Here is a 24,152-nt window from a genome sequence, read left to right as displayed (position 1 = left end):
AACAGAAAGAATATGATAGGATCTTTTATGTTTTTCAAAGAGCTTATGTGATATTGGAATTAATAGTTATTTTTTTAATGTGTGATAAAATTTGTTTCAAATTCATAAGTTCTAGATGCATTTGTGCTTAATGTTTTTTGATTTTCAAGTTGTTTATCATTTATTATTATTTAAGTCTTTTATTTTTTGTTATACTGACCATCTTATGATTTTATAAATATTCATCCATTTTATTTAGGTTATCAGTTTTACCAACAAAGTACAAAATTTCTAATTGTTAAAGGTCTCTAACATTTTCCTTTATTTCATTTTCATTTTGCTGTCACTTTTTTTCACTTTTGATATAGGAAATTTATTTTTTAACTATTCAAGTAAATTGTTTACTTTTAAAATTAGGATTCAGTTTTTTATATTTAATTTAATGTGTTTGCTCTCAATGTTTACAATCTCTTTGACTTTAAGACTTTCTATTTTGGTGGTTAATTGGTTTTCTGAACTTTTTTTTAGTTGCTTGTCTTATTTGCTGACTTGTTTCTTTCTCTCTTTTTGGATGAAAGTGTTTAGAAATTTAAATTTTACCCAAAGAATTGCTTTGCTTGCATCTTCAATTTTGGTATGTTGATAACCTTATATTTAATGAAATTATTTATTAATTTTAAGTTTTATTCCTTGAACCTCCTATTCTTTGGGATTAAGTTACTTAGTTTTCAGTTAATTTTAATTTCTTCAGCAGTCCTTTACTGAATGTAATTTTCTTTCATTGTGGCCCATAAGAGATGTTTAATATCTACTTTTCTGCATTTGTTCATAAGGATATTATTTTCTAAGACATAGTCTTTTTAATGTTATGGACACCTGAGAACTTTGTGTACTGTTCCATATTTCCATTCAATAACTCAATGATATATAAATTCTCTTCAGTCCTTTAATTTCTTTCTTCTTTATTTTTGGTTAGTTCTGTCCAGCTCTGAAAGAGATCCATTTAGGTTGTTCACTACATATTTCATTTAACTTTTCTTTTCAGCATTTAGATGTTAAACCATTTCACAAATTATCCCTATATATCTGGTATTTTGATTTATTCATTTTCTATGATACATTTCCACAAAATATGGTTTCTGTGTTCATCTCATTTAATTTAGTCTATTTGTTATGTTGCCTTATCTAGGATTATCATCATTGCTACTCTGTTTAAAAATTAGCTGAAGTGTAATAGACTTTGCTCAATTTCCTTATCTTAATTGGTTTAATCTTTAGGTTTCAAGTGTGTTTCTTTTAATTAACATATTTTTAAATTCTGTTTTTTGATCTAGTCTACTATCTCTTCCATTTTATAAGTGAATTTGTCCCATTCTTATTTCCAGTTATTTTCTTCTACTCTGTTCATTTAGAATTGTTTTCTTTTGTTTTTTTAATTCATTACAAAAAAGAAAATATTGAACAAAGAATTTACTCAGAACTATTGTTTTAAGTTTAATGCCATTTGCCTTTGCTACCCTATCCCTCTTCTTTTTCCCCTCACATAGAATCCAAACAGGTTCATCACATTTAAACAATTTCCTTTTAATCTTCTTTGAGATTCACTCCCCTTACTTAAAATTTGTTTTGCTTACAGCTAATCCTCCCTGAATCTATATTCCCTTTTATTTTCCATTTATTATTTGCTTTTTTTCTTCTTGTCAGAGCTATACAACCTATCTTGCTTCTGTTCCTATTCTTTGGCCAGTAAAGCAACCCATGACTGCTCTTTGCTCTTCTCTACCACTTGTAAGTGCAAAGGAGAAGTGTACTATTCATCAGTCCAACTTAGACTTGCTATCCATCTCTGAAGAATGAGAAAAAAAGGTGCTAGTTGGCAGATCTTGAACCCTTTAGACTTATCAAGCCCGTTCCTATTGTATTTAGAACTTCTTTTTTTTTCTCTCTTGCATAGCTCAAGTTCAGTCTCCATGTTGAGTCACACAGGCTATTATAAACTCCTTTTTAGAACCCAACCCCAGTTTCATAACAACTTTTTCTGTCTCTGTTTTCCTACCTGGACTAGACAAGTTACTTATTTTGACTTTTCCTTGGAATTATTGCTCAGAACTCATTCTGGTAAGTTCTTATTATTGGGGGTCCCGCCCCCATCTTTGTGGAACTGAGTTGTGCTATTTTCCTCTACTCTATTACCTTGACTGGTTCTCCCTAGGTACTTTTATTTTTTTTAATGAGTATTTTAAATTTTTTTAAAAAAATTACCATAGATTTCTTCATCATTCTTCCCTCTATCCCTCTTTGAAAGTCATCTTATATAACCATATAAATTCTAGAATATCTGTATAAAATTGTTATTCAGTTAATGAATTGAAGATTTGCTCAAAAGACTTAAAAGTTTTTTGTTGTTTTTTTTGATTGTTTGTTTGCTTTTTTGAGAAGTAGCTTGACCTAGTAAACAGATTGCTGACATGAAAGTTAGTAAGCACTACATTCATATGCTGCATTTAACACTTAGCAGTATGAGTACATGAGAGTCACATGAGCTCTGGACCTTAGTTTACTTATATTTTTTTAAAATGCAACTAAATAAAGCCATTAACCTCCTTGAATTGTAAGATTTAAATGAGAAAAGTTAAGCAAAGCAAACTTTAAAAGGCTATGGAAATGTAAGTTTCTATCATATTGTTATTCTTTTAGTTAAGGTAAGGAGGGAAATATGCCATTAAGAATGCTCCACAGATGGACAGATTATGGAAACCAAAAACATTCTACTGTTACTTCAGCTAAGAGTGGTATTCACACCCTATCTTCAGGGTGAGAACAGTCTATGAAGGGGAACACTCAGTACAGCATTCCTTACACCTCACACCCTGAATAATAAAGTTGGTGAAAATCATAATTTTCCTGCTTCCTGAGTGCCTATATTAGGCTATCAAACTGAGCACAAATCTCTTCAAATTGATGCCCTTAAAAATCTAATTTTTTTTAAATGGAAAAGACCCTGAATAAAATACCCTATCTGAGAATACAATTGAAAAATGGTCTTCATCTTGAATCATCATGTCAGAAGTAAATTCAATCTTAGACACTACCTAGTCTGCATCTCATTTTAAGCATGAAGAAACTAAGATTCAGAGGAGTAAAATAATCTTCCTAAGATTACTTGGACAAGAAGTGGTAGAGTCAGAATTTAGACCAGATCTTCTGGTTTGAGTTCTTCAAGTTTAGTGTATTTTCTACTCTGTCCAAGGATTCTTTCTCAAACAATTGGTCTTACTCATATTCCTGTCCTTTGATCCAGAGGAGAGACCAAAAGCTCTTTGGAAAATGAAATTAAGTAGTTCTCTATTTATTTAACAAAATGAAAGGACATTGTCAAGCTTTTTAGTTGCTTAAAGAACTTGTTACTTTATTTATGCTTCACAGCTACAAAAAAGCCTACAGATTTTAAAGACATCTGTGGATTGATTTTGGAGGATCTGTGAACTTGAACAGGTCAAAATAAATCTTTATTTTCACTGACCTCTAACTGAAAGCTAGCATTTCCTTTAATCATGATTTAATTTTAAAAAAATACACATTATTTTGAGAAGGGATCCACAATCATCTTTGGATTGCTTGAAGTGGTACAAAGTTTCTACTGGGACTGACAAAGGGGTCCCTAGCAGACAAGATTTTCACCCTTTGGACTAGGGGATAACAAAGTTCACTAAGGCAAAAATTTACCCCTGCCTTAAGAAGTTAAGTGGTACAGTGGATAGTGGCCCGGGCTTAGAGTAAAGAAGACTCATCTTTGTAAGTTTAAATCTGGCCTCAGATTCTTATTAGCCATGTGACCCTGGGTCACTTAGCCTATTTGCTTTTAGTTTCTTCATCTGTAAAATAAACTGGAGAACAAAATGGCAAAGCATTCCAATATCTTTGCCAAGAAAACCCCAAACGGGATTGTGAAAAGTCAGAAATGACTGAACAACAACTAAACAAGGACATTTGAAATGCTGAGGATTCAAAGTTATGTCATTTGGTCCAATTCTGTGCCAGATTCTCATAATGGAAACAGGTATGGAGTCTGGGAAAAATTATCAAAGAGGCAAAATAGATCTTTGGATTTTGTGTGTGTGTGTGTGTGTGTGTGTGTGTGTGTGTGTGTGTGTGTTTTCAGATCTTTGCTATGTTACATTAACCGGCACTCTCCTGGGAGATCAGTGCTTTTATGTCTGCTTTATAGTTCCATCAATATTTCGGCTCAGTCATGGATCTGGTGCAATACATACAAATATGATAATAAAACTTGGAAGGTACTTTAAAAGGAGGCAAATATTCTATTCAGCTTAAAAAGTAGTATAACTCCATGAAATTTTATGAATCATTGTGCAGATTAGTGGACAGTGTGGAGAATGGTACTGGAAGGGAGAATTACTTTTTTTTCCTCATCCCTAAAATTATATTGCATAGATGCCTTTTTTGACTATGTCAAAGACCCAGGATAAGGCTTTATAAATGTTTAAATTATAATTAAAAAGTAAAGCATGATTTTTTTTTCAGTTCATGTGGTTTTAGAACACAACTATGCATCTTTGGGAATTGATGGTCTCTGGAGAATTATTGGACATAGACATACATTTATATTTGAAAACAAAATAAATAGCTCTATTCATTATGGAATCATGACAATATCCTTTAGTGGAGGCAGAAAGTTTCCTATTAGAAACCTTTCTTGTTACAACTTCAAAGACTTTGAAGAGGATTGCTCCTCCAAATACATTTACGAAAGATGAATTTTTGTTTTTTTCCCAATTAAAATTGTTAGCATTGGCTTTTGGTTTTTATTTGTTTTAATGTTGATTTGGAGTAATTTCTAGCTCTTTCCTGCTTAATATGTAAATCAACCCTTTCTAGCCTTTCTAGTTTAAAATTAACAATGTTTCTCAAGAGTATTTTCTGAAAAAATTGTAAGAATTAAATTGTTTTGCTCACAACATTGAAAAAGTGAACAATCTTCAACTTAAATTTAAATAAAAATAAACTGTCTTTTTTTCTGGCTCAATTATTCACTATCTTAGATATATTCATGAGGAAAATAACAATTTCTACTCAGAGGTTAGTATTGAATAATGAATTGAAACAATGATGAACATTGTTTATTAGAAATATTTTTATTTTATTATGTTAAGTCTCTTTCTAACTTTATAAGGAATAAAACATTCAAATTCAGACTTGACATTGAACTAATATGGCATGGTGGATAGGGAGATAGAGGAGAAAATTGAAATCAGGAGAAGCTAGCTTGAAATATCTTCTCAAAAACTTACTAATTATGTGAATTCAGATAGGATATCTAATCTCTGGGTCTCAGTTTCTTAATTTGAAAAATTTTATGTGTGAGGGAGAGTAGGGAACAGACTCAGTGCTCCAAGTTCTCTCCTAGCTCTAAATTTCTATGAACTTTAAGAGATAACATTTTGTCTTTTTCTATTTATAGGGTCACAGGCTTAGAAAGGAGCAAGGATTTATCTATTTCATTCCCTTGGGTCTAATGAGGCAATCATAACATCTTATCTAGGAAATTAAAAAAAAATCTATGATGCTCTTGAAACCTTTTGTTATTCAGAATCATATAAGTTTAACCATCAATATGTTAGTTTGGATGAAGGAAGGAAGGAAGGAAGGAAGGAAGGAAGGAAAGGAAAGAAGAAAGGAAGGTAGGAAGGTAAGAAGGTAGGAAGGTAAGAAGGAAGGTAGGAAGGAAGGAAGGCAGGAAAGAAGGTAGGAAGGGAGAAAGGAAGGAAGGAAGGAAGGTAGGAAGGGAGAAAGGAAGGAAGGAAGGAAGGATGGAAGGAAGGAAGGAAAGGAAAAACAATAAATTTTAAGTGATCTTTATGTGCCAGGCACATGCTAACCACTTGAGGATACAAATATTAAAAAGAAAGAAAAAAATAGATGACCTCTCCCCTAAACAAGATTACATATTAATGGGAGAAGACAATAGACAACAGAATAGAAAAGCAGTGAGAATAAAGTCCAGAAGACCAGAATAGGACTGGGCCTTTCCACAAAATGCCAGCCACTGGCCATTCCTATTTACTTTGTTCATCTTTGGGGTTTCTGGCACAGACATACTCTCATGGTAAAAGTGAAAGTGAAAACCTCAATCAGACATGCAGCAGATGACTGAGTATAGCTTCATCATTGGCTTTTCCATGTCCTAATCTCCATGTTGATTACATTAGCAATTCCTGATGGATATAATTTATGGATACATCTTGATTCAGTTCTACTCAAGAAGCCTCTTTGTAGGAGAGAACTTACAGAAAACTACATTTTATAGAAGAATAGAAATAGATTTTCCCACCCCAAAAATGTAAGTTCCCTGTAGCTTTCTGTAGGTTATATGGATTTACACAGTATAGGGGGATCTCGTCCTTACTGGCACATCCCTGAGCTCTGCCATTAGAGAATGGCCAGAGTCAGTCAATGAGCCACTTATGGTAATAACCTACTACTATTATTAAAATGGTTTTTAAATAGACCTGCTTAAGGAGTACAATTTTGCATAATAAAAACATTATCATAAAGAAAAATAATTTTGAAAACTTTAAGGAGTCTGAACAAAATAATTATTAATGGTGATCCAAGAGGACTGATAATGAAGCATGACCTCCCTATCTCCTGATAGCAAGTTGATAGATTCAGGGTATAGAATGAGATATGTCTTTTGGGGGCTTGGTGTATTCAGGAATTTGTTTTGTTTGTATATTTGTTACAAGGATTTTGTTTTGAGAGGAAATAGATTTTTAAAAATTAATATTAAATTAATAAATAGATAATCCTAGTTAGCCTTCCTGCAGGAATGTAGTTTTCTAGAGGGAATGAACATCCAGGGCTAGTTTTCAGTTCTTTTCCCTACTGATACAGTGTTATTGTTGTTCAGTTGTTTCAGATATGTTTGATTCATTATGACCCCGTTTAGAATCGTCTTGACAATGATCCCTGCCATTTCCTCCTCCAGTTGATTTTGCAGGTAAGAAAAATAAGGAAAACAGGATTAACTGATTTGTCCAGGACTAACCAGTACTAGCATACAGTTAGAAAATATCTGAGGCTGGATTTGAATACAGGAAAATGAATTTTTCAAACTTCAGGCCTTGCACACTATCCACTGAGTCACCTAGCTACATATATGCTATTTATTCTTCTGAGTGAAAGCCTTTAAAATACTTGAAAAGAACAATCATGTAAGGAGAGGTGGTGTGATACTGTGAGACATGGTGGATTTGAAATCTAAGGACTTAGGTTTGAGACCCAGATCTAATATTTGGTCTGTGACTTTGGTTTAATTCATTTAATATCTCCAGACCTCAGTTTCTTCATCTGACAAAAAGAGGGTTTTGGGTTAGTGGGTCTCTAAAATCTCTTCTTGTTCTTTGATTCATAATAATAATAATAATTATTATTATTATTTTTGCAAGGCAGTGGGGTTAAGTGACTTGCCCAAGATCACACAGTTAGGTAATTAAGTGTCTGAGGCCAAATCTGAACTTAGGTTCTCCAGACTCCAGGGCCTATTCTCTATCCACTGCACCATCTAGCTGCTCCTTTGATCCATAATTCTAATCTTCATTTTCATGATTCTTTAAAAGGATGTGAGATAATCAATTATGCATACTTCCTGAAGGTCACAATCTAAAGCATTGGTGCAATAAAATTAAAAGTCAAACTCTTTCTTGCCTAAAGTTCCTCATTTTGCCATTGAAAGTTCAAAGAAGAGTTTAGGGTGTGTGTGTGTTTGTGTGTGTGTGTGTGTGTGTGTGTGTGTGTGTGTGTGTGTGTGTGTGTTGCTGGGGGGAAGGGAGAAAGGAAAGGAGAATAGTATGCTGGAAGAGATAGAGGGAGATGAATAAAGAAAGGTGAATAGGAAAGAAAATTTAGTGTGGCCCCAAAGGAAAAGAATTGTGTTTTGGTGTTACCATCACAGAATAATTTTGGCATGGTTACCATCACAGTGTATTTGAAAACTATATTTAAAATATGCCCCCCATGCTAAAAGGAGTAATTTTGAAATGCATTTGAAGATATTTTTATGTATATGGCTGTTTGAATTGTTTAGAGATATAACCCTTATAAATCAAGATGAGAAAAACCCCCACAATATTTATGAATACAGTTCACCATAACTTTTTGTCTAAAGAATAAATGTGTGTGTGTGTGTGTGTGTGTGTGTGTGTGTGTGTGTGTGTGTGTATGTGTTGGGGAAGGAGGGTAGGGTTAGGTATGTAAACCTACATTAATTTACATTGGTTGATGTTACATAGCATTAAGTCAAGGGACTTCATCCTCAAAATAATTTTCAACAGTCAAATGTTAAACTTAATAAAGATCTAATAACAAATATTTATTGTTCATTCAAACAGAACTAGAAAAGATTTACCCATCATCCCAACAGCCAATTCTGGAGAAGACTGGAAAATGTAATTTCTTATTTTAATCTCACATCTCACTTTTGCTTTCTACCTTTAAGGAATTATTTGAAGATGAGGGATAAGGGGAAAGAACACATTTCTGGGTCATTTTTTATACTTGCTCAAGAAAGTAGATTTAATAAAAAATGAAGAATATGTCACTTTCTACTAATTCTGATATATCTTCACAAGTTGTTTCTCTAAACCCAATAAGCCCATCAAACAAATTTTATATAGATAACACATTTGTAAAATGAAGATAATAATAGTACCTTCTTCACAATACTGTTGTGAGGATAAAATAAGAAAATATGTGAAAATAGCTTTGCAAATCTTAAACTACTGCAAAAATATTAGCTATATTATTGTTGCTATTGTTTCAAAAAAAAGGCAACAATCATGAGCTTGAGGCACCAATGAATTTAAATTTTATGGTCTAACATACCTGAATTATAAATGACTTTAGAATTGGAAATCCTGGAAATGGGAACAGTCTATTTTTCATGTAAGAAAATTCCCAAGGCAAAATAAAGGATTTTATGTATTTGATAAAATAATTAGAATTGTTCAAAGGTTTGCAAGATAACTCATTGGTCAAGTGACCAACAAAGATAGAGGCATGGAGTTTTATATCATTATGACCTTTCAGAACTTTCCAAAAAAAATTATTCATAACAGGTAAAGTACTTGAATCTATCTCCATGGGCTAAGACACCAAGAATTCTAATTAAGTACCCACCTCATAAATTATGTAGACTCTAATGCCATTGGTATCGCCTGTCCCATCAACATTCATATTCAGTTAAGACTATTCTATAGGACCCACAGTGCACTTAGATCCACTCTGCAATTATCTTATGGCTAATAAAGTTTCTTTCAGCACCACTACCACCCACTTGTGTGGTACCACCACTTCAACCCACATCTTTTGATATTCTGTGACAATAAGCCATAGAATTCCAGACTGCTCCTCAACTCTGCAGAGGAGGCAGAAGTGTGAATACTCTGCCTGGGGAGGCACCATATGTATTGCGCTTCATCATTACTTTTCAGAGAAGAGTATGTGTAGGAAGTGTGTGTGTGTGGGGGGACAGGAGGATCAGAGATCCACCACATCTGAAGGAAAAGAGACCAACATTGAATTTATGTCCACTCAGAAGTCACTTGGGCACAGAACTGAGTCTGGTGAAAAATGAATCCCTTTGAGATTGAGTTGAGACAACTTTGAAGTCCAGCCCTTGATCTACTACCTCAGAGTCAGAAACTGAGTGATAGGGGAATATAAGGGGAAAAATATTAAAATTATCAAAAATCACAGAAGAAAACCCAAAGATCTTGGTACCAAGCAAATAAATCAGAGAAGATATAGAAGGGATATCTAATTAAGTTTAGACATCCCAGGATAAATATTTCAAGAGAAAGAAAAATAAATCAACATGTCATGATGAGGGAAAGGACACTGTGGTTTTCCAAGAGAACATATGTTCTAAATGATTTAAGAAGAATTGTGAAGGCAGAATATATGGTCTTCATAGCAGAAAGAACTCATAGAAATTATTCTCTCTATATACTGCTTAGTAGGTGATCTCTCAACTCCCATGGATTTAATAACCATCTCTATGGTGTAATTCTCAAATCTATTTATCCTGTTCCGAACTCTCTTCTAACCTTTAATCTTGCATTTCCTACTGCTTTTTGGACTTCTCCAACTGGATGTCTAGTAGCCATCTTTAACCAAATATATTCAAAATATAGAGCTCTTCTTTTTTAAAATATATTTTTTCCCAATTATACACAATAGTAGTTTCTACCAATCATTTTGTCAAGGTTTTAAATTTTTCAATTTTTTCCCCTCCCTTCCTTCCTCTTTTCTCCCAATAGAAGGCAGTTTGATAGTCTTTATATTGTTTCCATGATATGCACACATCAAAATTGAATGTATTGAGAGAAAAAACATGTCCTTAAGGAAGAAATAAATTATTAGAGATAGCAAAATAATGTAAATACATAAGATGACACTTTTTAAAAAAATTGAAGATAACAGTCTTTGATCTTCATCTGAACTCCAGAGTTTTTTCCTCTGGATATAGTTGGTATTCTCCAATACAGATGCCCTAAAATTGTCCTTGATTATTGCACTGATGAAATGAGCAAGTTCATCAAAGTTGATCATCACTCCACCTTGTTAGGGTACACAACATTCATCTGGTTCTGCTCATCTCACTCAGCATCAGTTCATGGAAGTTTTTCCAGGCTTCTCTGAAATCCCATCTCTCCTGATTTCTAATAGAACAAAATTGTTCATCACATGACATATATCACAATTTGTTCAGCCATTTCCCCAATTGCTGGATATTCCCTCAATTTCCAATTCTTTACCACCCCAGAGCTGCAATGAATATTTTTGTATATATGGAATTTTACCCTTTTTCATGATCTCATCAGGATAGTGAACCAGTAGTGGCATTGCTGGATCAAAGGGTATGCACATTTTTATTACCCTTTGGGTATAATTCCAAATTACTCTCCAGAAAGATTGTATCAGTTCACAACCCAACCAACATTACATCAATGTCCCAGATTTCCCACATCCACTCCAACATTGATCATTAACTTTTCTGGTCATATTGGCCAATCTGAAAGTTGTGAGGTGCTTTAATTTGCATTTCTCTAATCAGTAATGATTTAGAGCAATTTTTCATATAGCTATAGATAGCTTTGATTTCCTCACATGAAAATTGTCTTTGCATATCCTTTGACCATTTGTCAGTTGGGGAATGGCTTGTTTTTTTTCTAAATTTGACTCAGCTATCTATATTTTTGAAATGAGTCTTTTCTCAGAAACTCTAGTTGTAAAAATTATTTCCCAATTTACTACATTTATTTTGATCTTGGTTAGAGTGGTTTTGTTTGTGCAAAAGGTTTTTAATTTAATGTTTTCAAAAATTTCCAATTTGTTTTTTTATAATGTTATCTCTCTTCCTTGCTCATAACCTGCTCCCCTTTCCATAGATCTGACAGGTAAACTATTTTCTTGTTCTAATTTGCTTATAACATTTGTCTTTTGTGTCTAAATACTGAAGCCATTTTGATCTTATCTTGGTACAAGATGTGAGATGTACATCTAATCCTAGTTTCAGCAGAAGATCTTCCAGTTTTCCCAGCATTTTTTTTAATCGAAAAGTGAGTTTTTATACAGAAGCTGGACTCTTTTGGGTTTATCCTACAGCAAATTACTATAATCATTTCCTGCTGTCTTTTTTGCACCTGATCTATTCCACAGATCCACCACTCTATTTCTTTGCCTGTAAACAGACAGTTTTGATGACTGCTGCTTTATAATATAATTTTAGATCTGGTAAGGCTAAGCATTCTTATTTTGCATTTTTTCCCTTAAATATATTGATATGCTTGATTTTTTGTTTCTACATATGAATTTTAATTACAATTTTTTCTAGCTTTAGAAAATTATTAAAGTAATTTTTTGGAAGTTTGATTGGTATAGCACTAAATAAGGAGTTTAATTTAGGTAGAGTTGCCATTTTTATTATATTATCTCGGCCTATCCATGGGCAATTGATATTTGTCCAATTATTTAAATATGACTTTATTTGTGTGAAAAGTACTTTATGGTTGTTTTCATAGAGTTTCTGAGTCTGCCTTGGCAGGTAGACTCTCAAGTATTTTATGGAGTCCAATGTTATTTTAAATGGATGTTCTCTTTCTAACTCTTGTTGCTGTATCTTGCTGGTAATAGAAATGCTAAGGATTTATATGGGTTGATTTTATATCCTGTGACTTTGCTAAAGTTGCTAATTGTTTCCAGTAGTTTTTTAGATGTTCAGTAGTTCTCTAGGTATACCATCATATCATCTGCAAAGAGTGAGAATTTTGTTTCTTCCTTCCCAAATTTAATTCCTTCAATTTCTTTTTCTTCTCTTATTGCTGAAGCTAACATTTCTAATATGATATCAAATAGTAATGGTTATAATGGGTATTATTTTTTTCACCCCTGATCTTATTAGGAATTCTTCTAGTTTATCCCCATTGCATCTAATGCTTGCTGATTGTTTCAGATATACTGCTTATCATTTTAAGAAACAATCCTTTTATTCCTGCTCTCTCTAGTATTTTTAATAAGAATGGGTGCTATATTTTGTCAAAGGCTTTTTCAGCATCTACTGCATCTACTGAGATAATCATATGATTTCTGTTAGGTTTGTTGTTGATATAGTCTTATTGATATATGCTGACAGTTTTCGGAATATTGAACCAACCCTGCATTCCTGTAATAAATCCTGCTTGGCCATAGTATACTATCCTAATTGCAACCACTTTGCTAATATTTTATTTAAGATTTTTGCATCCATATTCATTAGGGAAATTGGGCCATAATTTTCTGTCTCTGTTTTAACTATTCCTGGTTTAGGTATCAACACCATATTGGAGTCACAGAAGGAGTAAAGCAGAGTTCTGTCTTCACCTGTTTTTCACCAATAGTTTATATAGAATTGGAACCAATTGTTCCTTGAATGTTTGATAGAATTCAGTAGAGAATTCATCTGGCCTTGGAGATTTTTTTCTTAGAGTTTATTGATGCTTTTGTTTAATTTTTATCTGACATAAGGTTATTTAGGTATTTAATTTCCTCTTCATTTAACCTGGTAATGTATATTTTTTGTAAATATTTATTCATTTCACCTACATTATCAAATTTATTGGCATACAGTTGAGCAAAATAGTTCTGAATTATTACTTTAATTTCCTCCTCATTGGTAGTGAGTTCACCTTTTTCATTTTTAATATTAGTAATTTGGCTTTCTTCTTTCTTTTTAGAGTCAAATTAACCAAAGTTTTATCTATTTTATTTTTTTCATGAAACCAACTCTTGGTTTTATTTATTAATTCAATAGTTTTCTTACTTTCAATTTTGCTAATTTCTTTAATTATTAGAATTTATTATTTGGTATTTAATTGGGGATTTTAAATTTGTTCTTTCTCTAACTTTTTTAGTTGAATGCTTAGTTCACTGATTTCCTTTTTCTCTATTTTATTCATGTGCATTTAAAGATATTTTATATCCCCCAATAACTGCCTTGGCTGTATCCCATAAGTTTTGGTATGTTGTCTCATTATTGTCATTGTCTAGGATGAAATAATTAATTCTATCTATAATTTGTGGTTTGATCCACTAATTTTCAAAAATAAGATTATTTAGTTTCCAATCAGTTTTAGATGTATCTCTCCATGGCCCATTATTGAAACAATTTTTATTGCATCATGATCAGAAAAGGATGTATTCAATATTTGTGACTTTCTGCACTTGATTATGAGATTTTAATGACCTAGTATGAGGTCAGTTTTGTGTGTGTGTGTGTGTGTGTGTGTGTGTATACCATGTACTGCAGGAAAAAGGTATATTCTTTTTTATCCCCATTCAATTTTCTCCAAAGGTCTATGATGTTTAAGTTTTCTAACATTCTGTTTACCTCCTTAACTTCCTTCTTATTTATTTTTTTAGATTTATTTAATTCTGAGAGAGGGAGGTTACAGTCTCCCACCAGTTTTTACTGCCTATTTCTTTCTGTAATTCATTCAGCTTCTCCACTAAGAATATGGATGATTTATCACTTGGTGCATTGAATATTGAAATTGCTTCATTGTCTATGGTACCTTTTCAGAGAATATAGTTTCCCTCCTTATCTCTTTTAATGAGATATATTTTTGTAGATGATTTGTCTGATAAGCTGTCTTTTTCACTTCAGCTGAAGCATAAAATATTCTGCTCCAGCCTTTTACCTTTATTCTATGTATCTCTGCTTCAAATGTGTTTCTTGTAAGCAGCATATTGTAGGATTCTGGTTTAATTCACTCTACTATCACATTCAATGTTATAATTACTAACTCTTTATTGCCTTCCATGCTATCTCCCTTCCATTTGTATTTTTCTCCTTTTCCCTATTCCCCTGTCTTTTGCTTCTGAATACCACCTCCTTTTGTGTGTTTGTCCCCTTCTATCCATCCCTCCCTTTTCTTTCCTCTTTTCATTTGCCCCTTATTCTTTCCCTTCCTTCAGTCAGTCCTTCCTTTCCTCCCCCTCCCCTTTCTCCTGTTATTACTTAAAAGGTAAGATAAGTTCTAAACTCAACTAAGTATGTACATTAATCCCTCTTTGAGCCAAATCTGATGTAAGATGGAGGCAGTTCTCACTTCCTCCCTTCTTCCCCTCTATAACAATAGGTCTTTTGCAACTCTTTATATGATGCAATTTACCCCCATTCAGCTTCCTTCTTTTTCCTGTCTCTTTACTGTCCCACCCTTTTTAAGGAGATATTATTTTTAACTCATTCCATCAGAGTCACAGACAAGTCGTGAGTGTCCATTACTTCGGGCTAAGTATATTCCCTCTAATAGTTACAATTCTCAAGAGTTATGACAATTTTTCTCCCAGGTGGGAATTCAGCCAGTTTCATCTTATTGGATAATAATATTTTTTTTCCTTTTCCCCGCTTTACCTTTTCATGTATCTCTTGAGTCTCCTGTTTGAAGATCAAATTTTCTGTTTAGCTCTGATCTTTTCATCAGGAAAAGTTGAATGTCTCCTAATTCATTAAATATCCATCTCTTCCCTTAGAAGAGAAGGCTCAGTTTTGCTGGATAGTGAATTCTTGGTTATATTACAAGCTCCCTTGGTCTCTGAAATATCATATTCCAGGCCCTTCAATCCCTTAATGTTGATGCAGCTAGGTCCTGTGTAATCCTGACTATGGCTCCTTAGTATTTAAATTATTTCTTTCTGGCTGCTTTCAGGATTTTCTTTTTGTTTGTTTGTTTGTTTTTAGGTTTTTTGCAAGGCAAATGGGGTTAAGTGGCTTGCCCAAGGCCATACAGCTAGGTAATTATTAAGTGTCTGAGACTGGATTTGAATCCAGGTCCTCCTGACTCCAAGGCCAGTGCTTTATCCACTACACCACCTAGCAGCCCCTGCTTGCAGGATTTTCTACTTGATCTCATAGTTCTGGAGTTTGGGCACAATATTCCTTGGTGTTTTCATTTTGGGATGCCTTTCAGGAGGGGATTGATAAATTCTTTCAATGATTATTTTGCCCTCTGGTTCCAAGATATCAAGACACTTCTTTTTCCTTATATCCTGAAGTATCCTGAAGTCCAGTCTGGATCTATTTTCTAGGTCTGTTATTTTGCTGATTAAGTATTTTACATTTTCTTCTTTTTTTTGTTTTGTTTAACAGATTCTTGGTCTTTCATGAACAGATTCCAATCTTTTTTTAGAAAATTGTTTTCTTCATTTACCTTTTGCATCTCCAATTAGTCAATTTTAAAGGTGTTTTCCATTTGCCCAATTGTATTTTTGAATTACTTTCTTTTTGCATTTATCCAACTATATTTTCAAAGGATTTGTTTTGTAGTTTTTGCTTGCATTTCTTCTCCCAGTTTTTCTATTTGAATTTTAATGTCCTTTCTGATCTCTTCTAGGAAGTCTTTCTAGACTGGAGATCAATACATATTCTCCTCTGAAGCTCTATTCCTCTCTGAGTTAGGACCCTTGTGTTCAAGGTAACATTCAATGCCCCCCCTTTTACCCTGGCCTTTCTTCATTTTGGGTTCTTACTCTTGGGACTTATGCTGGGGGAGGGGTTGGTTCACAGAACTTAGGTGTTGAGATCCCTAGTAGCTTTGTCCACTTCAGTGGTTATTCAGTGGGTGAGCCTGTAAGGGAAGTCAGAAACTTTCTCTGGAGTGTCTGTGACCTTGATTAGTGGCCCACTCCCTAGGTTTGGGTGTGGAGAGGGGGAGTCAGCAGAATCTAGGTTGTCCTCAATGTTGGCTGGGCCCTGGGGATAGATAGTCTATTTAATCCCCAATCAGCACTGGGGAAAGATATGCTGCCCATATCTGAACCTCAGAGCAAGGTACAAACACCAGGGGAGGCTGTTTGTTCTGGAGAAAGTCTGGTTCTCTTGCAGGAATGGGGGGGACTCAGTTGGAAACACAGGGTCTCTGCTGAAAATATGGGGTCTCACAGCCCTGGTCTTTCAGACCAGTTGAGCTGACCAGATAGCTGTCTGGGCCATTGTCCTGGAATTCTCCCACCTGCCACTCACAACAATTGCTTCTTCTGCTATTCTCAGGTCAATCCCCAGGCCTCACCCCCACCACCTCTGTGCTGGCTCAATGCTCTCTGCCTTCAGCTTGCCCACACCACCTATGACAGACCTTGTTGGTCGATGTTCTTCTGTGGTTCCAAAATATGTTAAGAAGCTTGGTTCATGTTAGTTCTGAGGGAAAGCTAGGAGAGCTTAAAATAGTGTCTGGCTTCTCTCCACCATCTTGGCTAGAAGTTGGATCTTGTTAGAACTCTTCTTTTCCCCCTAAACCATCCCCCACCCCGACTTCCACCATCCTTTCAAGTTACTCAAGTTCCCAACCTAGGAATCATCCTTGACTCCTTACTATTTCTGCTTCTCCCATATCTAATCTGTTACCAAGACTTGCCAAATGTATCTTTGCAACATCTCACAAATATGCCCCCTTCTCTCCTTTGACACCAACTACCACAACTTTGGTATAGACCCTCATTAGCTCATACTTCGACTATTGCAATAGCCTGCTTGGAGGGGGGAGGGTGGTCTGCCTTCCTCCAGTCTCTTCCCACTCCAATCCATTCTTCATTCAGTCATCAAAGTGATTTTTTTTTTTGTGAAGGGCAGGCAGGTATGACCATATTACCCTGCTCCCTACTCATTAAACTCTAGTGACTCTTTCCCTATTTCCTCTAAGATCAAATATAAAAAGTTTTGTTAGATTTTGTTAGATTTCTTAGCTCCCTTAAGCCCTTTTAATCTTAGATCATACTCTCCATCATATAATTTTTCATCTCTTCATGACTCTGGACATTTGCTTTGGCTGTCCTTCATGCCTACAAAATTCTTCCTCCTCCATTATACCTACTACTGTCTTCCCTGGATTTCTTTAAGTTCCACCTGAAATGGCATCTTCTACAGGAAGCTTTTTTCAAGCCTTTTTTTTAGGTTTTAGCAAGGCAAATGGGGCTAAGTGGCTTGCCCAAGGCCACACAGTTAGTAATTATTAAGTGTCTGAGGCTGGATTTGAACTCAGATACTCCTGACTCCAGGGCCAGTGCTCTATCCACTGTGCCACCTAGCTGTCCCCTCAGTTCTTCTTAATTTTAATGCCTTTCTTTTAATCTTTTCCTATTTAATTTGTCATATAGCTTGCTTTGTATATATATTTGTTTGTATTCTATCTTCCCAATTAGATAATGACCTTCTTCAGGAATGAGATTGTCTTTCTTTTTCTTTTGTATAACCAATGCTTAGCAAATTGCCTGGAACATTGGAGATGCTTAATAAATATTGATTGATTGAATAAAAAAAACTAGAATGCATGGAAGTGAGTTTCTCCAAAGCTACAAAAGAGAAAACAACTGATTGAAAAAACAAGTACAAAAAAATGGAAGACAATCTGGATGAAGAAAATAAAAAAAATTATGCTAAAAGACAATTTCTATACAAGCAGATCATATGATCTCAAAGATTTATAATTTTCTTCCAGTAAAATAACTGCATGAAATTGTGATATGTATTAGGATTGTTATTCTCATTTGACAGAAAAAGAAACTGAGACTCAGTTTAGGTAACTTGCTCAAAGTCAGATAATAAACTGAAGAGCCAGGATTCAAAGTACCATGTTTTGATTCCAAATCTAGTGTTCTTTCTAACCACTACATTCTGTATTTCTGATATATCTCTGATTAAATTAAAATTTCATAAATATGAAACTTTCCACCTCCAGACTCGATATTTTCACTGGCTTTCCTCAGGAATGCTCTTCTTCCTCTTCTCTTTCTCTTGGTTTCAAGTCCCAGTTAAAATCTCATCTTCTGCAAGGTAGTTTTTTGATCCTGACTAACACAAGTTCCTTCTCTCTTACCTTCACCAATTTAATCTTTCTTTTGCTTATTTGTACATAGCTGTTTGCATGCTATCTCCACTTTTGATTGTAAGTTACTTGAAAGCAAGGACTTACTATAATTTGCATTTCTTTGTATTTCCAGTTCTTAGCACAGTTTCTGATACATAATAGACATTTAATAAATATTACTGACTGAGTCTCTGTTTCTTCAACTAAAAAATGAGGGGATCAGATTAAACAATTTAAGATTTCTTCTAGCATTAACATGGTATGATTATGTAGAAAAACAAATACTATTTTTATTTTGCCTGTTTTATAATAAACTTTTTATTATATATATCTTTGACTAAGCAAATAATGGAAAGTTCAAAACTATTTGCTGATTGGTGAAGTTTTAAACTTCACATTGAGTCCATAGGAAAGAGAAGCTGGAAAAGATTCATGGGGAGAGACACATAAAAACATGAGAATGGTTTGGGGTTTGAGAGGTGCATTATATCATAAAATTGTATCTTGTTTTGCTCTTCTTGATCACACTTCCTTCTATTTAGTATTGCAAGTTTATAAATAGCCAAGACAGAAAGACAATAGTAGGAGATAAGATTATAAAGGGGACACTGAAAATCATGTGCAAAACTTTTCAAATATCAAAGGAGAATAATTTACAAAATATTTCATATATTAACCATAATTCACATTCTTGTAAGTCATTTAGGTACTGCTCTCCGGACTCTGAGTTTATGTTTTGTAAATTCTATACAAATTCCAGCCTTCCCATGGCTCCAGATAAGCAGAACATATAGAAGGTGCTGATAATTTTGAGATGACAACTTTGAAATTTTACCAATCACTTTGAGAAGATAGGGACAAGTTAATGAGCTAATCCCCAAATGGCACAGATAGGAGGTTGTCAGTTTCCCAAAAAATTCTCTAAAAATTCAACTTCAAGCTCCTGCCATGGGAATACTCTTTCATCTCCTAAGGGTCAATACTGTTCAAATGCTCCCAAATCTAATTCACTATTATATAAGTGACTTTGTTCCTTCTCATCCTCTTTCTCACACTGTCTGCCTCCCTTCATCATTTTTGTACTGCCTGTCTCTGAATTCCCACTTTTTGTGGCTTGTCTATATATTTTCTATACTATTCACCTTCATACCCTTTAAGGTTCTTTTAAAATTCCCTATGTCTAGGGATAGGGCCTCATCTACTAATAGTAAAGTGTAAAAGAACAGTGCTTTAGAAATTTTATGCTTATGTACAGACATAGATAGTGGTTATAGAGAAAAGATTGGTAAAGAAGGGAACATTGAATCACCTACATATAACTCATCTAGCATCTTGCCAAAAACACCAATTTGTTCAAAGAGAAAGTTATCAAATGACCTGCAAGGGGGAGCTCCTTCCCTCACTCGTTTGTCTCATGTTAGATTCCTTAGTTCTCTTCTTATACCCCAATTGAAAGTACTTTTACTTACTCTTTTTCAGGTATACAATAAGCAAACTAGCAAAACCAACTTTTATTCCAATTGTTACATTTTAATGTGAACAGAAACATGGTTAAAGGTGACAGATGTATAAGACTATATATCTTAAAGAATCAGAGAATGAAAGTTGAAGCTGGAAGATCATTAATACATCTTCTAGCACAATTTTCACCTGAAAAGAAGTATGCTCTACATCTATCGCATCATGTAGACTCAGGTAAAAAGGAAGTCTCTGCTTCACAAGCAATTCAGTTCTACTTTAAGATAACTAGAGTTGTTATGAAGTTCTTTCCCCCACACAAAAAGGAACACATGCTTTAACATTAGTCATGGACTCAGATGAATAATTTTTTAAAGCAAGAAATGATTGACCTAAGGATATAGAAAGGCAATAAGATGAAGTCAATATAATCATATAGTCATATGAAGAATTTCTCTAAATAATTATTGATTAGAGAATTGCAAATTAAAATAACTCTGAGGAACCACTTCACACCTATCAGATTGGCCAATATGACTAGAAAGGAAAATGATCAATGTTGGAGGGGATATAGGAAAACTGGGACATTAATACATTATTGGTAGAGTTGTGAAGTTATTCAACCTTTCTTGAAAGCAATTTGGAATTATGGCTAAAGAGCAATAAAACTTTGCATACTTCTTGATCTAGCAATACCACAAGCAGTTCTGTATCCCCAAAAGTTCACAAATAATGGTAAAAATCCCACATATAAAAAATGTTCTTGGCAAATCTTTTCATGGTGGCAAAGCTTTGGAAATTGAGGGGATGCCCAATAAGTGGGGAATGTTTGAACAAATTGTGGCATATGAATGTGTTGGAACACTATTGATCTATAAGAAATCATGAGGTACAAGATTTCAGAAAAGCCTGGAAAACTTGTAAGAAGTGAGGCTGAGTTAAATGAGCAGAACCAGAAGAACATTATACATGCTAACAACACTTGGTGATGATCTACTATGATAGACTTGTTCATTTCAGTAGTACAATAACCAAAGATAATCCTAAAAGATTTGTGATAGAAAATACTATCCAGATCCAAAGAAGGAACTGTGTAGTTTAAATGAAGACCAAAACTTGCCATCTTCGATTTTTAAAAATTGTCTTATGTATTATGTCAGTTTTTCTCTCTAATGTTTTTTCCTTTCACTTGAATTTTATTCTTCTTTCACAACATGATTAATATGGATTTATGTTTATTAATTTGGACCTAGGTTATACATGTAGAGTCTTTGATCCAGAAATAATTAGATTATATATTATATTGCTTTTTTGTCAGAGGAAGGGGGGAAGGGAGGATGGGAGAAAAATGTAAAGCTCAAAACCTTGCAAAAATGATTAGTGAAAAATACTATTGCAAGTAGTTGGAAAAACAAATGAAATACTTAATTTTTTTAAAAAAGAAATGATTGACCTGAAAAAATAATTTAAAATTTTAGAATTTGGAAAAAAAATGAGTTTCAGAGTTGGGGTTTATAATTTAACAATGATTGACCATCATTTAATCTTGAGAAGCATTTTCTGCACATTTTCTCATATAAGCCTCTCAATCCATGAGTTATTACTGATATTCTCATTTTATAGATGATAAAATAATCTTATTCAGGTTACTGAAGACTTATCCATGGTCACATATATACATAAAAGAAATGACCTTTGTCTCATTTATCAGTTGCAGAAACTTTACATTTCTAAAAATATTCTGACCAGGATACATCATAACTAACAGGTTGTTGTGCAGGTACATAGAGAAGTGAAAACATACCTCGTTTCATCAATGTAAACGGCTTCCAACACAGAGGCTGCATATTCAATATTCTTCTTTAGGTCCACAACGTTGATATCACCTTTTTCCAGCTGTTTTACTAAACATCTTAGTCTAAGAGACAGAAAGAGAGAAAGATACGTATGAATATATGTTCTCCTGTGTGAAGAGTACAAAGTAACAATTTCCAATTGCTTCCAAGATTACAAAGGACACTAGGGGCATTTACTTATATACCAACAAAGCTACATTTATAGATTGATTCATATTTTATTATTGCTGTTATCATTGATGCATTTTCTTTATAGGAATAGGATATAAGCCTATTATTTCACTGATGATAGAGAAATCCCAGATGAATTCCAACTATCAATATAAACATCTTCTCTGCAACTTAGTCTTAGAAAGTTGCTTTTAACACAAACTGAAACCAACCTCCAGGCAGATCTTAGGCATGCAACATTAAGGATAATTAACATATACACATATGTACATATGTGTACTCACTTATATTATTGATTTAAAATGTTTTTGATATATCAAGAATTCACACACATACATATATATTTGATATGATAATTTTTCTGAGTTATTCATCTCAAAAAACATATTCCCTACATTAGTTTTTTCCTAAAGGATTTGTTATATTTAAATAGTTTTGTTCTGGGACAGATTCAAGCAATTCTATGACTACTCCTTTTGCCATACCTCATTGGTCAAAAAACTGGTATAAGTGAAAGGAAGTAAGAAGCAAAAAGAGATGCAGGAAGGAAAATGGCAAGAATTTGAAGATTTTTTTTCCCCTAATCAAAACTACAAAGATTTTCCCCAGCTCCCCTCCATCCCTCTAAGAGGACAGATCTAAACAAATACTAACTCATTTTGTTGCCTCCTAGACCTTTTCCTCTTCTGAAAACTTCCCTATTTCTGTCAAAACCATCACCATCGTCGCAGTCTCTGAAATTTCTTGGCTCATCATGCTCTTCACCCAGGGTGATTGATTAAAAAAATCAACTGTCCAGGGGTAGAGCCAAGATGGCAGCATGAAGGCAGAAATTCCCAGAAACTTGTTCCCCTCAAAACTCCAAAAGCCATTGAATTATAACTCTAGCCAAAAGTTTAGAGGGGCAGAACCCACAGAAAGACTGAGTGATACAATTTCCCAGTCCAAGACAACTTAGAAGTTCTGCAGGAAAGGTCTGTTTCAACAGACTGGGGGGATGGGTAGGAAAAGTGACCACGGCACTGCTGGGAAGGTGCCTAGATCCCTGTGGGCACCTGGGTCCCTAGAATACCTGGGTCTGTGGCAGAGGGGGTGGTTTCCAGACCTTCTGGCCCAGGGATCACCAGGAACTTAAAGGGGTGGTGAGAGACCTCTGCTGCACCAGAGTGAGTGCAGATTGAGCACTGGCCTCAAAGCAGCTCTGCAGTGAGAACCTGCAGCGAGAGTCAGGGAAGCTAGCCTGCACCTCTAGAGCATAACCCACAGATGGTAAGGGGGTCAGGGAAGATTGCAGAGATCTCTCTGCTCTCCCTGAGACAGGACTCAGCTGCTTGCCCACACTCAGATGCAGGTTGCAGTTTGGGATCCCAATCACCATAGCTCAGAGGGACCATCCTCACAGCTCCAGGGCAGAGGGGAGGGCCTGAACACAAGCAAGAGAGCAGTCAGAGCCTCTCATAAGACCTTGGAGGAATTAAGGTTCCTGTAGGTTGTTCCAAAAATATTGAAGCAAATTCTTTGGCTAACTCATGATAAAGAAGACAACTCATCCCAGAGACAGAGTCATTAGAATCTGAACACAGACTGAAGTACATTTTTTTTCTCTCTCACTATTCTTGAGGTTTCTCATCTTTTTGGGGGGAGGAGGTTTATGTTTACTTTCACAACAAGATTATTTTAATAATATAAAATAAATAAACAAAAATTTTTAAAAATAAAATAAAATGATGTGAAGGGAAAAGCACTGGGAGCATGCTTTCTTCATGTTGACATTTTGTTTCCACACCAAAAGTCTGTCTTTTACACTCCTTTACCAGCATGAGTTGTACCTTTTTTGCAGTTCTTTTAAGTTTCCATAGTTAAAAGGTTGTTTCATCTCAAAAAAAATCAACTGTCAATTTTCACTCTGTCTTCTTTCATAACATCTCTTGCATTTAACCCCTGCCCTTTACTTACCTGCCCACCACCTTGACTCTTGTCAGTTCTTCCTAGATTATTGTAACATCTTTTTCACTAATGTTTCTTCTTTAGGTCTCTCACCACTCTAGATCATTCTACAAATTGCTCCCACTGATTTTCCTTAAGCTAAGATCTGAGCATGTTATTACTCCCTCTTTTTTTCTCTCAATCAACTCTATTGCCTCTTGGATGAAATTAAAAACCTCCTTTGTGTAGCTTGTGATGTCTTTCACAACCTACTCTCAACCATATTTTTTTTTAGGTTTTTGCAAGGCAAATGGGGTTAAATGGCTTGCCCAAGGCCACA

The 24,152-nt window shown here is 34.4% G+C and overlaps 1 protein-coding gene across 5 annotated transcripts in view; it reads right to left on the bottom strand.

The window, feature by feature from the left end:
* PDE1A (phosphodiesterase 1A) overlaps window positions 1-24,152 on the bottom strand; it is a 353,702-nt gene that overhangs the window by 141,856 nt on the left and 187,694 nt on the right. For all 5 annotated transcript variants that reach the window (XR_012474224.1, XM_074215560.1, XM_074215561.1 and 2 more), the window contains exon 2: window positions 21,664-21,777. Coding sequence is in view for 4 of the 5 variants with exons in the window: in XM_074215560.1 (XP_074071661.1) it covers window positions 21,664-21,777 (114 nt within the window). In the remaining variant the exon portion in view is untranslated. The remainder of the gene's footprint in view (window positions 1-21,663; window positions 21,778-24,152) is intronic.

The sequence above is a fragment of the Macrotis lagotis genome, chromosome 1 (genome assembly GCF_037893015.1).
Source record: "Macrotis lagotis isolate mMagLag1 chromosome 1, bilby.v1.9.chrom.fasta, whole genome shotgun sequence".
In the NCBI taxonomy this organism is placed as follows: Eukaryota; Metazoa; Chordata; class Mammalia; order Peramelemorphia; family Peramelidae; genus Macrotis; species Macrotis lagotis.
Note: the sequence above shows the minus strand (reverse complement) of the source record. Positions and strands in the feature narration are given on the sequence as shown.